Source organism: Nothobranchius furzeri, chromosome 18, assembly GCF_043380555.1.
Source record: "Nothobranchius furzeri strain GRZ-AD chromosome 18, NfurGRZ-RIMD1, whole genome shotgun sequence".
NCBI classification, from domain to species: domain Eukaryota; kingdom Metazoa; phylum Chordata; class Actinopteri; order Cyprinodontiformes; family Nothobranchiidae; genus Nothobranchius; species Nothobranchius furzeri.
The window spans coordinates 34,987,014-34,999,568 of record NC_091758.1 but is presented as its reverse complement, the minus strand read 5'-3'; the positions used below and the strand labels follow the sequence as shown (position 1 = coordinate 34,999,568).

General features: G+C 43.0%; 1 protein-coding gene across 3 annotated transcripts in view; it reads right to left on the bottom strand.

The window, feature by feature from the left end:
* The window catches only part of arhgef10 (Rho guanine nucleotide exchange factor (GEF) 10), a 58,428-nt gene that overhangs the window by 13,050 nt on the left and 32,823 nt on the right, over positions 1–12,555 (bottom strand). For all 3 annotated transcript variants that reach the window (XM_015970352.3, XM_015970354.3, XM_015970353.3), the window contains 7 exons: positions 10,587–10,702; positions 8,267–8,394; positions 7,289–7,389; positions 6,879–7,000; positions 1,965–2,051; positions 1,574–1,800; positions 1,349–1,506 (listed from right to left, as the gene is read on the bottom strand). In XM_015970352.3, the coding sequence (XP_015825838.3) occupies positions 1,349–1,506; positions 1,574–1,800; positions 1,965–2,051; positions 6,879–7,000; positions 7,289–7,389; positions 8,267–8,394; positions 10,587–10,702 (939 nt within the window). The remainder of the gene's footprint in view (positions 1–1,348; positions 1,507–1,573; positions 1,801–1,964; positions 2,052–6,878; positions 7,001–7,288; positions 7,390–8,266; positions 8,395–10,586; positions 10,703–12,555) is intronic.

Genomic DNA, 12,555 nt, shown 5'->3' with positions numbered 1-12,555 from the left:
CTGGAAGGCTTATGTAACCCAAGTGTCTGCCTGCATCGCTCATTTCTTGAAATGTTGCATTCCTTCATGCTGATGTCAGCTAATGGGCGCGTGTGCACAAAAAATCCCAAAAGAGCAAATAGTGTATCTTATCTTGAAAAAGCTACAACCAACAAAGAGTCTAGACCTCAGCAAGAATGAAGTTGATGTCTCAGGATGAGAAAAGCAGATTTTTTTTGGTCGGTGACGTGCGATCTGTGCTGATTCACCGCCTCCCTCTGTCTGGGTCTCTCACACAGTCACTCACTGAGGAAACAGCAAACATGACAGAACTAGGCGGCCAGCTTCAGATCAACAGCAGGGTGGTGTTTCCCCTGCAGCTTCAGAAACGAAGCAACTTTTCCGCCTCTTCAGGCATTTTTGATATCTTGGCGACGTTCCCTTTGATCGGATCGCTTCTCACAGCTCTGCCGCTTTCAGGAAGGTAAACCGTGGGCCTGCCCTGCTTAAAATGCTAACGGGCTGCAGGCAGAGCCCAAGCACATGTGCAGCATTACTTGAATAAAAGGGAGCAATTTTCAACCAGTGCATGACGAATCAGTCAGCGTCATGGTGGAACAGTCATGCCATCCAACACGAACGACCCGGTTTTACGCAAGGAAATTCTCCTGACTGAAATAATGGAGGATCCAGATCCAACGACAATAAATTATGCAACTATTTACCAACTAATGTAGGAGCAAAATAAATAAATAAAAGGAAAACTCAACAGGACTAACAAACAGAGGCGGTTTCTTCCTGGGAAACTGCGTCTTGACAGAGATTAAAGACTCGTTTTCATTCATGTTTCTGTCCATAGGCAACCATCGTTCTTTGTCTTATTACTCTCCAGCGCACAAAAACCCAACAGACCGACTGGTGGGGAGGCTAGAGCAAGAATCTAATCAGTCACTTAGAATTTGTAGCAAAAGAACGGCAGAACAGTGATGAAAATATAATATTTGACAATCAACTGAAAAGAAAAACGAACCAAAAACACACGATGTGCTCCGTTTACAGCCAACGACAGAAGGAACAAAGCTGAAAATGTGGGAAAAGTTTGCTTGGAAGCAAAAGAGGAAAGACATTAAATAGACGGCAGCTGACACACTGGCTTCTCCCAGCCAACAAAGCAAATGGAAACCGAGTTTAAACACACAACAGAGCTGACCCCTGACCTCCAGCTGCACACCGAGGCTCTGACACACCTTAGATTACAGCTTACCAAGCTGTGCCAGTATAATGAGCTTAATTATAGTAAACTCTATGAAAGCTGGACTTGAAGAAGGGAAAACAGATTAAAAAGAGTCTTTTTAAAAAAAAAACACACCTTGTGATCTGGAGTAAATTGCCACGGAGCCACTAACCAGGCCGGCGTACAGACAGTGCTTTGTATAGACCAGGCTGGTGACGGTAGACTTGTCTGGAGTGAAGAAATGCTGCAGACGCACCTTTTTGGACCGCTGGCTGCTCTTATACACAATGATGCTGAACAGGAAGAATAATGTCACACTTTGGATGTAATAATTAAAAAAGCCGACTGTAGTGTCTGTACCTGCCCTCCTCCATGCCTAAACAAACAGACGGGGTATCACTGGCTCTTGCAGGGGGGGCGTGGTTATTCTCAGGGACTTTTTCACCATTTTCTTCCAGTTGTTCTGTCGGGACGTAGGCCATGCAGAGGATCCGGGATTCCACGTTGAAGCACTCAGTCACCTTAGGGTTGGAGCTTTGCATGGCCACTATGGCGACTTGACCCATCTGGTTGGCGCAACTTGCAACCTGAGCAAAGATAAAAATGTTCTTCTTTGGTAAAATCCGACTTACTGCAGATATTTCATTAGTTCTGGTTGCTCACTACGCAGGAATCGTCAGCATAGACCATCATTTCGATGGTTCTATAAACGAGTTACTTCCTGTTGTGTCATGCAGGAGAACGTTCTCACCCAGACACACCCGTGACCCATGACAGGAGAGTCGGCCGTGCTCTCTACATTGATGTGGGGCTCTGGGTTGTGGACAGCACATTCCACCTGCCGCAGAACAGGAAAAACAAGGAATTCAATGAAAAGGTTAAACAAAGAAGATGCACTGGGACAAAACGTTTCCAGACCAAGTTAATTTAGTTTCACATCGTTTTAGTGGAACAAGTTGTTGTTGGTAGACTTGAAACAAACATGTGCGGATCAAACCTGCAGCCTTGGCATTAGTGACTAATGACCAGATCTAACCGGCTCTGTGGGCACAAACCCGTCAGTGCAGCTCAGACAACCTGCGGGGTCTTTACACCTAGAGCAAGTCAGTCATAGGTTTACAGAATATGAGGTGATGATGATTTACATCCATCCATATTCATCTGCTTATCTGAGGTTGGGGTGTGGGGGCAGCAGCCTAAGCAGAATGGCCCAGACTTCCCTCTCCCTGGCCACTTCAGCCAGCTCCTCCGGGGGAATCCCAAGGAGTTCCCTGGCCAGCTGAGAGACATGGTCCCTCCAGCATGTCCTGGGTTTTCCTTTAGACCTGGACGTGCTCAGAAAACCTCACCAGGGAAGCATTCAGGAGGCATCCTAGCCAGATGCCCAAGCCACCTCAACTGGCTCATCTCAATGTGGAGGAGCAGCGGGTCTACTCCGAGCCCCTCCCAGATGACTGAGCTTCTCACCCTCTCTCTAAGGGAGAGCCCAGCCACCCTGCAGAGAAAACTCATTATGGCCGCTTGTAGAGCTGCACAATATACAGGGTATCTGCAGGTTTGAGGGAGCCAAATTTAAGACTTTTTAAGCCATTTTTAAGGCCACTTTGACCAAATTTAAGCCATAATTTCCAGCTATTGCCTGGAATCGGTACTAACCACGTCACAAACGTGGGATTAGCCATCCAGTTACCATTAAACTTGCACTTCCCCATGGTGCAAGCTCCCACTAGCTTAACCAGCTAATGTGCTTATCTAAAAATAGCCCTCTTTCACAACCAACTGAATGTGTACGGTTCCGCTTACGCCAACATCATACACAAAAAATGCTGAACACTAACTAGAAATTCACAAAAATTTCATAGAAATTAAATAACCTTGTTTATTGGGTCTTTGGTCATTTAAGACCATTGGAAACTGTATTTAAGGATTATTTGCCATTTTTAAGGATTTTTAAGACCTTAAATTTGGAAAAGCAAATTTAAGACTTTTTAAGGACCCGCGGATACCCTGAATATATCATAAATTCGTCGTTATCGCAATATCAGCATATCGCAAAGAACAGATAAATATCGCAATGAGTGGTCAGCTCAAATGTTTGCTACACATAATGCATTCTGTCAATCAAATGGAAGCATGATGTTTTTTAACAAATCCAATGGAGCTCTTCACACATTTGGCCAATCGGGTGGATTCTCATAGGCTAGATGCCCGTCCCTGAGCCGAACGGCGCTTAATTTTAATGGTTAGCAAACACCTGAGTTAGCTTTGTTCTGCTCTTTCTGCTGATTCTGCTTTTCCCGGGATCCACTGATCGCCTTTTCTTGTTCATTTTCTTTTCCCTTTCCTCGCATCTTTAGCTTTTCTCATTTTTATGATTTTTTTCATGATTTATTTATTTAATTGTTTTTGATCAATTTTGCTCCCGAGTTAAGTTTTTAATTTATCGGGAGTGATATCGTCATCGCAATATCAATCACCGTTATCACATATTGCAGGTTTTCCTAACATCGTGCGGCCCTCGCCGCTTGTATCCACAATCTCGTTCTTTCGGTCACTACCCAAAGCTCACGACTATAGGTGAGGGTGGGAACGTAGATTGACCGATAAATAGAAGGCTTCTCCTATTTCTCAACTTAGCTCCAGAGGAATAAAGACAAAGACTCAGGTTAGAAATCTTGGAGTTACCACTGATTCAGACCTGAGCATCACTGGTCATGTCACATTAAAGCTAGAACTAGATCAGCGTTTTATCACCTCCATCAATTAGCGGGACTCAGAGGTCTCATGTCAAAACAAGACCTAGAGAAACTAATTCATGTGTTTATTTCCAGCAGGCTGGACTATTACAATGCTCTTCTAACTGGTCTTCCCAAAACAGCTGTAGGACAACTAGCCTACAGAGTCTTAACAAGAACCAAAAGAACCGAGCACATGACTCCTGTTCTTAAATCTCTACACTGGCTACCAGTAAACTACAGAATCAACTTCTAAGTGCTTTTACTAGTCAATAAATCTCTCGATGGTATGAAGCCAAAGTACATGTTGGATCTCCTTCTGGTATACACACCCAGCAGGGCTCTCAGATCCTTAGGAAGCAGTTAGCTGGTAGAACCTCGAGTCAGAACCAAACTGGGCGAAGCTGCTTTTAGTCACTCTGCTGCTCACATATGGAATCAGCTTCCCGATGACCTCAAATGTACCCCAACTATAGTAACTTTTAAAATCAAAATTAAAAACCTTCATGTATTCATTATCCTTTGAATAAATGTTTATGCTGCACTTTCTGCACTGTAACTGCTACCATGTCGACTAGGGATGTAAGAAAATATCGATATGGCAATATATCGAGATATTGTTTCCTGCAATATTATATCGATATTCAAAAGCTGTGTATCGAATTTTGGGAAGAATTCACATGCAAACATGTGTGTATTTTCATTTCCTTTGGTGCAATTCAAACGCCGACTTCTAGTTGGCAGCAGTGTGCAGTGGGTTTTGTTTCCACTATTGAAATGTACATCTCTTTATTATGGTTCAGATACTTCATGATAAACATGTTAAGTATCAGTTTGGGCAGTTTATTGAAATTTCCTACAATAGATTCAGTCTAAAACAATTGCTACTATTGTCTGGCTGAATGTATCGCAATATATCGTGGTATATTGTATCGTCTCCCCCGTATTGTAATGCATATCGTATTGCCAGAATTTCACCAATACACATCCCTAATGTCGACTATGCCATTTATCAGTTGGTTGAATCTGAAACGAATGTCTACATTTCTTAGTTTCTGTGTTTGCTGTTCTTGCTTCTGTAAAGCACTTTGAATTGCCTTTGAGTTTGACATGTGCTAAACAAATAAAGCTGCATTGCCTTGCCTTACATGCTGGCCTAGTATAAGGATTGCTGCAAAGTCACAGACACAACAAGTCAGTGACTCGATGCAGTTTGCTGGGCTTCCGTAGGTAGTCACTAGTGCCTTCATCGACCAAAAACACGAACTTTTCAAGTCTCAGATTGTCGGATCACTGTCTGAGTCCATCATGCTGAATGTTCTGCTCACCAGACCCTTATAATTGTTTTAAGTGCGTCTCTACTTTTAACAAAATTCAAGCACTTTTAAAGCCTTAAAAACACTAGAGTCAAATCCAAGCACTCGTAAGTATCCTGACTTCTAACTAGATTGGACTAGTTTTTCCTTTTTAATGCATCATATAGAAAAACTAAGCAGTTTCCCCCAATTTACCCTATTTCTCTAAAAAAAACATGCCATCGGTTCACATTTTTACTTGAGGTGAAAAACAACACCAGTGGAAGTTTTTCACAGCATCTCTTCACACCAGAAAATAAAAATGAGATCAATTCTGCAGACATTCAGACAGTGTTGCTTCAGAACATCTTCACACCTGCCGTGGGCGTAGGACGTGTGAAATTAAGATCACCATTTGGCTTCCGTGATAAAACATTAGAGCGTGGATGTGTGAAAAACTCGCTTCAGCTGCAGCTCCTCTTGGCGTCTGTAAGAGCAGCCATGGAGATTCAGCGCACTGACCCGCTGACATCAACATTAAAATATATTATAACCCACTTGGATGATGATTTTAGCTCAATTCAGGCATGAATGTGGGATAAAATGTTCACGTCGACGAAATGACAGTTTTCATGTGCTTCCCTTTGAAGGATGGTACAGAGGAGAGGGGAAGCGAGTCTCTGTTCTGGATTAAGGATTAACCTTTAAATTCAACAGCCTGGGGTCTCGTCCGTCGCAGTTCACCCAGTAAAGCTCGCGTTCCCATAAACTAAAATGTTATTTGACCTGAAGCCTGATTCATGCTTCTCCGTCTGCGTCAGTGAGGAGACACGCAACGTCCTTGCGGGCCTGCCGGAGAGCTCCGCAAGGACGGATGGAGTCGAGCTCTCTTTTCTAAACATCCGTCAGTCGAGACGGACAACGCAAGCTTGTGATTGGTCAGGACGCCGCTGTAGTCTACACCGCCACCATTGCACCCTCAAAAACATAAAGAGAGCCGAGGATAACTAGCGGCAGACACGGAGCAGCTTGAAGAATACCTCGCAAAAAAATTCTAAAAACATAAACGTTTAATTCCCCGTGACTGGAGGAGTGAAAAGATGCGCAGCAAGAGTTTTATTTGTGGACGGAAATGACAGGAAACGTGGGTTTAGAGGTGGCGAGCGCATGAAGAGGTGGAGGAGAATGAGAGACAAATTTGTCGGTGTTAAAAAGTCTCTTATATACAAAAAAAAACACAATATAAACACACCATCTTGGACCGATACATGACAGGATACCACAGAACAGCGCTACGCCCTCTGTTGTCCTGGAGGGGAATTGCTTTGCAACACTGACGGAGAAGCATGAATCAGGTTTTACTCTCAGACCTACTGAGCTACTCAGTATAAAAGAATGAGTTTCAGATGACTCTTTTATAATTCAATTCCATTTTAGCCAGCTACTACAAAATAAAAGCACTTTCTAACAGAAACAAAAAAACATTTGTTCTGCTTGTGTAAATCTAAGGGAGGAGAAACGTTTTAGATAAACAAGATTTCTGGGATATTTGTTGATTTATTAGGAATGAATGTGATTTGTCTTTAGCTGAGGTCTGCCTATCAGGAACCCCCGCAGAGAAGGAAGCCCCCTCACCTTGAACTCCTGTAGTTTTGACATCACCACGGGCATTTGTCGAAGCAACAGAGGGTGTTTCTGCTTTTTGATTTGATTACCGTCGTCCTCAGTGAAGACCCAGCCCTGCAGGTTGTCCTCCTCTGATTTAAAACACAAATAACACAGCTCAGTAAGAACACGCCGCCATCTGTTGCCCATTAGAACGCTCCACCGGGGTCGCCTTGTAAAAACCTAAATGATCATCTCAGGAATTCCAGCTATTAAACGGATGCAGCTTTTTAGTTATTTTTTTATTTTATTTAAACAATTCAAATCCTACAAATTAAAACAGGAAAAGAAGGGTTTATCGTGAACAATGAAATATTTGAGACAGATAATGTTCACATGCAGGAAACAAGACGTGTAGAAGTACACCGACTGTACGGTACCTAGAGCCAACTTCGCCATCTGCAAGTTACTGATCCATGACTGTTTGACTGCCGGGCTGTGAGTATTGAACACGGCACTGAAGTATGTGGGTTTGCCCGACCTGCCAAAAGGAGAAATAAACAAACACCGGTGATTAAGAAAAATAAAACATTTAATCCACTGTTAAACTGAAATCAAAGAAGCATTTCACAGAAATTACTTAAACGACTCAGCTCAACAACACTGGCTGAAGAACTGCCCTTTTGTTAAATATTAAAAATGAATAAATTGTGTCTTAGAAATCACGAACAAATTCTATATAATTGAAGTTAGGAAATTGGAACTTTTATTTTGAAATTCATCAGAGATGATCTGCAGCCTGTGTTAATCTGATCAGATGAAGGAGAAAGTGTGACAAAAGTGCCTGTTATCACTTCTGTAAGCGGCCTGTTGTGTGTTTGGATGTCAGTCATCAACCCTCGTGTCTGCAGCCGAAGCGGCTTTTGTTTTGATGTGAAGGGATCAGCGCAGGAATGAGAGAGCAGCAGCTGCGTTTCCAAACATACCCTCAGATAATCTCAGCTGCTCAACGCCACAGAGATGAGAGATGGAAAAAGAAGGATGCAGAGCAAGTTTTGGTCAGAAAGAATGGCGCACCCCTGGGGGAGCCGCGTGGGGACGGTAATAGAGTGTTTTCATGTGCAGCCGGAATATGTGTGTTCAGCAGCAGCTGGGCAGAGTCTGGTTGCAAACACGGAAGTGCATTTCCTCTCCTGTGATTCATGCATCAGATTAGAGCTGGTGGGGGGAGGTTGTTTATCCCAAATGTGCTCCAATTTTGTCTCACTGAGCTGAATACAGGGAGGCTGAGAGGATCCATGCAGAAAAAGAGGGTAAAAGGGGATGAAAACAGCTCTGGGATAAACACAAAGCCTGATGTTCTGTGTTTTCAACATCATATTAGGTTAAATGTGTGTGTTTATTCCTGTAAAACAGACTTGTCTTGTTTGCCCGGCAGCTGGAGTTGGATCCTGCACCGGTCAGCTGCCCGGATCTCCTCTTCCTTCTTCAGGATGAGCCTCTGGAGACCCGAAACCCAGTCCTGCGCCACGGCGGGGTTCACGTTCTGCACAGAAGAAAACAAAAACAAGGAAAATGTAAAACAATACGAGAAGAGAGAGAATACATGTAATAAAGGATTTTTTTTCCATTTCCATTGATCTGAAAATCATTATTTTTTTATTACAAAAATTATTTGTTTTTTCAAATTGACCATTATAAATATGATAATTACAGGTCAGTTAATTTTTTTGTTTATATTATTCAGATCTTTTTTCTACATTAAAATGACATAATGAACATGTCCACAAGAAGAATCGGAGTTTATGCGATTAATTCATTATTATAATACTTTTCTCCTTAGTGCAGATTGTTAAATAAAACCTTCCTTTTATAAAAAAAACTACAACTACATAACATAATTATGCTACAGAACCAACACAAACTAGAATTTAAAGCAAGATTGTCTCATGACGGCCAGTTAAAGGTAGAGCGTGCGCTCCTGGAAAAAGCCGTTCTAGAGAGCTACAAAAATAAAAGGTCCAGCCTTCTTTTTCCAGTTTTCTGCCATAATTTCTAACGTGACCCACATATGTAACTGTATAACCACTTAGCATGCTAACTAATATAATAAACTCGTTTCAGAGTGAAAAACGAGACTAAGTTTCCTTGGTATATTATTAACTTCAAAATCATAGCAGGTTAGCACCACCGAAGATCTGGGCAAACCCCACAAACAAACAGGACAAATCTTCCAGAACCGAACCCAAACCTCAGAATCGGTTCACTTTCTCCTTTTGAGTGGCTCTACATATACATTGACACGCTCATCGCTCTGCCAGCCGATGGAACACTGGCTGTGTTCACAGACAACAGGTCCATCACAGGAACGTTTACCAACAAGAACAGAACCAGACTCTAAACAGAACATAAAAGGTAGCCCAGCTCTGGCTTCTCTTCCTCTTCAGCTGCTCCAAGCTGGGAATGTGCAATTTGTGCACAATGAGGGGTATGTGCAGAGGAGGAGGGATGGTCAGAGTGCAGGTTGATGGCTGGATCACGTGCCAGCCATTAAGAATAGCACATTTTCCAAGATTGTGTGTTTCAGAGGCAATTAACTCATTCACTGCCATTGACGACTAAAGTCGTCATTTGCATTTTTTTACTGTGTGGGAGCCTAAACGAGCCCCCAGCACCGAGAGAACAAACATCCCAGCTCTAAAGCTGATCTTCTTCTGTGTACGTCACACGTCACGTGATCAGGAAGCAGAAAATCCATGTGTTAGCAGATCGTTTTGGGCCATTGCTGTAAAAACAGTGAGGCGCGAACCAGAAAAGCTTCTGCCGATCACAATTCGACAACGGATTATGAAAGAACGAATAACACTCGAAAGGCGCGGATTCTTCCTGATGCAAGAGGTGAGTCTCCTCTTTGTTTTAATAGTTTTGGCTTTGACGTAATCATAGCACGCAACGTTCTGTGACTCTTAAAAAAAAACTGTGAAAATGCTGAAAAACGCTGACAGCGAAGGGCTTTACTGATCAGGAAACGGCTGGCAAAGAATGAGTTAAAATTATTCATTTTTTTGACAAAACATTGAATTAATTGGTCGCCATGGGCATGTGAAGAGCATTTTTAGGAATATAGCAAAAAAAAACATCTCCTACTGCATCTTTAATTCGCCGTCTCTGTATAAACAAGCAACAGAAAACCAAACCTTGAAATGTAATCTCTAAAGACATCCCAACCTTTCACCAAGGCCTGAGCAACATAAACTTCTTCTGCTGCACATTTATAATTAGAACGCTGCCCGTATACATCAGGAAGAGAAACTTGGTGTAGAAATACTTGGCACTTGGTGTTTTGTCTTTGCCTTCCCACTGCCTCTGCAATCATCTCCATCCTGTCCTTCATCGACTTGGACACATGTCTCTGTGAGAGCCTCTTCATTACTCTGCCTCCCACTCTGCTTCTGACACAGCTAACAGCACAGCACAAACACAACCTCACACACTCCTGCTCTGCAAACTAAAGCTCGGTTTCATTAGCACAGGCAGGCTTGAGCGGACCCTTGAGACGACGGTCCGGAACGGTCCAAACCAAAGGCTGCGTGACATTTAGCTTTTTTAAGACTAATCATCCTATTTAAATGCATCTAATGTAACCCAAACCCGTCCTGCATGGCCTCTGGAGAACCCTCAAACAAACGTTTTACCATTTAAACTGAACTTTGGGACCAGTGCAGGTGAAGAAAATACCTGATAGTTTCCTTTTAAGCTGCTGATCATGGTGGAGATCTGGTTTACCAATCCAAGATCATGGATAAGGTTCTGCAGATCTTGGTACAGCTGACCGGGCCCCATGTACAGTTTATCTACAAAAGAAAACAAAAGTAAATAAAAACAAAAACAAACACATGATTTCGTAATCACCTCGTGTGCGTGCGTGCGTGTGTGTGTGTGTGTGTGTCATGGTGGATGGCTGCTTATACTGAGCCAGGATCCTCTGGAGGTTTCTTCCTGTTAAAAGGGAGTTTTCCTCTCCACTGTCGCTAAATGCTTGCTTAGTAAAAGGATTGCTGTAAAGTCGCTGACACTAGTCAGTGACTTGATGCAATCTGCTGGGTTCCTTATATAGGAAACATTTTCTCTGATTGGCTTAATGAACAGACCTGGATCGGAATGTTTATTATGTGAAGTGCCTTGAGACGACTCTTGTTGTGATTTGGCGCTACATAAATAAAATTGAATTGAATTGAATAAAATGACTCCGCTTTGAGTTTAGAAAGAAACAGCAACATTTAAAAGACTTCACTGTTAACATTTCCCTCAGAGAAAGAAAGACACGCAGGAAAGAAGATCAGTCTGATGAGAGAATCCGTTAGAAATGGGCCAAAGATCAACAAAAAACAATCAGCTGGTTTCCCACAGGCACCAGTGGCAGAGTCCATGTCCTCCTTTGTTCTCTAGAACACTAATATCTACAGTTAGTTTGTTTTTGCACCCCAGCTCACATCATCCTCCCTTAAGTTTCCTTAACTCAGTCTGTCATGCAGAACCAGAGAACTGCATAATTGGAAACATATTTGTCTTCACTGAACAATTTCCCTCTATATAAATCATCATTTGACTCACACAGGCACAAATTCATCCAACTTGGTGAGCTTGCATGAAGTTCAGCAGATCTCACTTCTCCAGTGAAACCACAGCCGACCAAACCACAAATACTGGAAGCAGCCAGGTTTGAGAGTTCAGTTAGTTTTGGCGGTTTGGTGGAGGAATCATTTACTGGTCAGCCAGGTATCATGTGATCGGAAACTGGTACACCAGTAATGGGAAGAAAACCAGATAAGAGAGGAAATGGGAAATCACAGCGATACAAATAAAGCTCAAGGCTTTTAATAAAAAAAAAGACAAAAGATTAGCTGATTTGTTCAAATTTGAGAAAAACAAGAATTTCAGAAGAAGTTCTGGCACCAACTAGCCTGGAAAAATGGTAAATGGCGCCTTCTTGAGTCCTGGAACCCCCCAAGGCGCTTTACAACACAATCAGTCATTCACCCATTCACACACTGGTGGTGATGAGCTACGATGTAGCCACAGCTGCCCTGGGGCGCACTGACAGAGGCGAGGCTGCCGAGCACTGGCGCCACCGGTCCCTCCGACCACCACCAGCAGGCAACGTGGGTTAAGTGTCTTGCCCAAGGACACAACGACAGCGACAGACTGAGCGGGGCTCGAACCTGCAACCTTCCGATTACGGGGCAAGCGCTTAACTCCTGTGCCACCGTCACACTACAGAAGGCAGGGCAAGTACACAGAGGCAATGCAATGAGCTCTCCAACAGAATGAACAGCAAAAGCAACGTGACAGCACGAGTACACAAATAAATGTACTCGCAAATTAAATTCTGATTTAAGAGTCAGAAGAAAGGCTGAGCAGTTACAGTGCAGCAGGTGCAGCATCGACAACATTCATTCAAAGGCTGATGAATGCATGAAAGTTTTCATTTTGATTTTAAAGTTATTAGAGAGATACGAGAAAACAGTCTGACCACGACCCATAGACAGAGCTCGGTCACGGGGTGGGATCTACGGTTGTCTATCAAACCGTCTCCACACGGAATAGGACAGCACTCGGACCAATCAGAGCAACGGATACTGACACATATTCATGACTACTGAAATCAGTCAAAGGGGGAGTCCGCCTAAGCCGTTGGAGAAGAAGC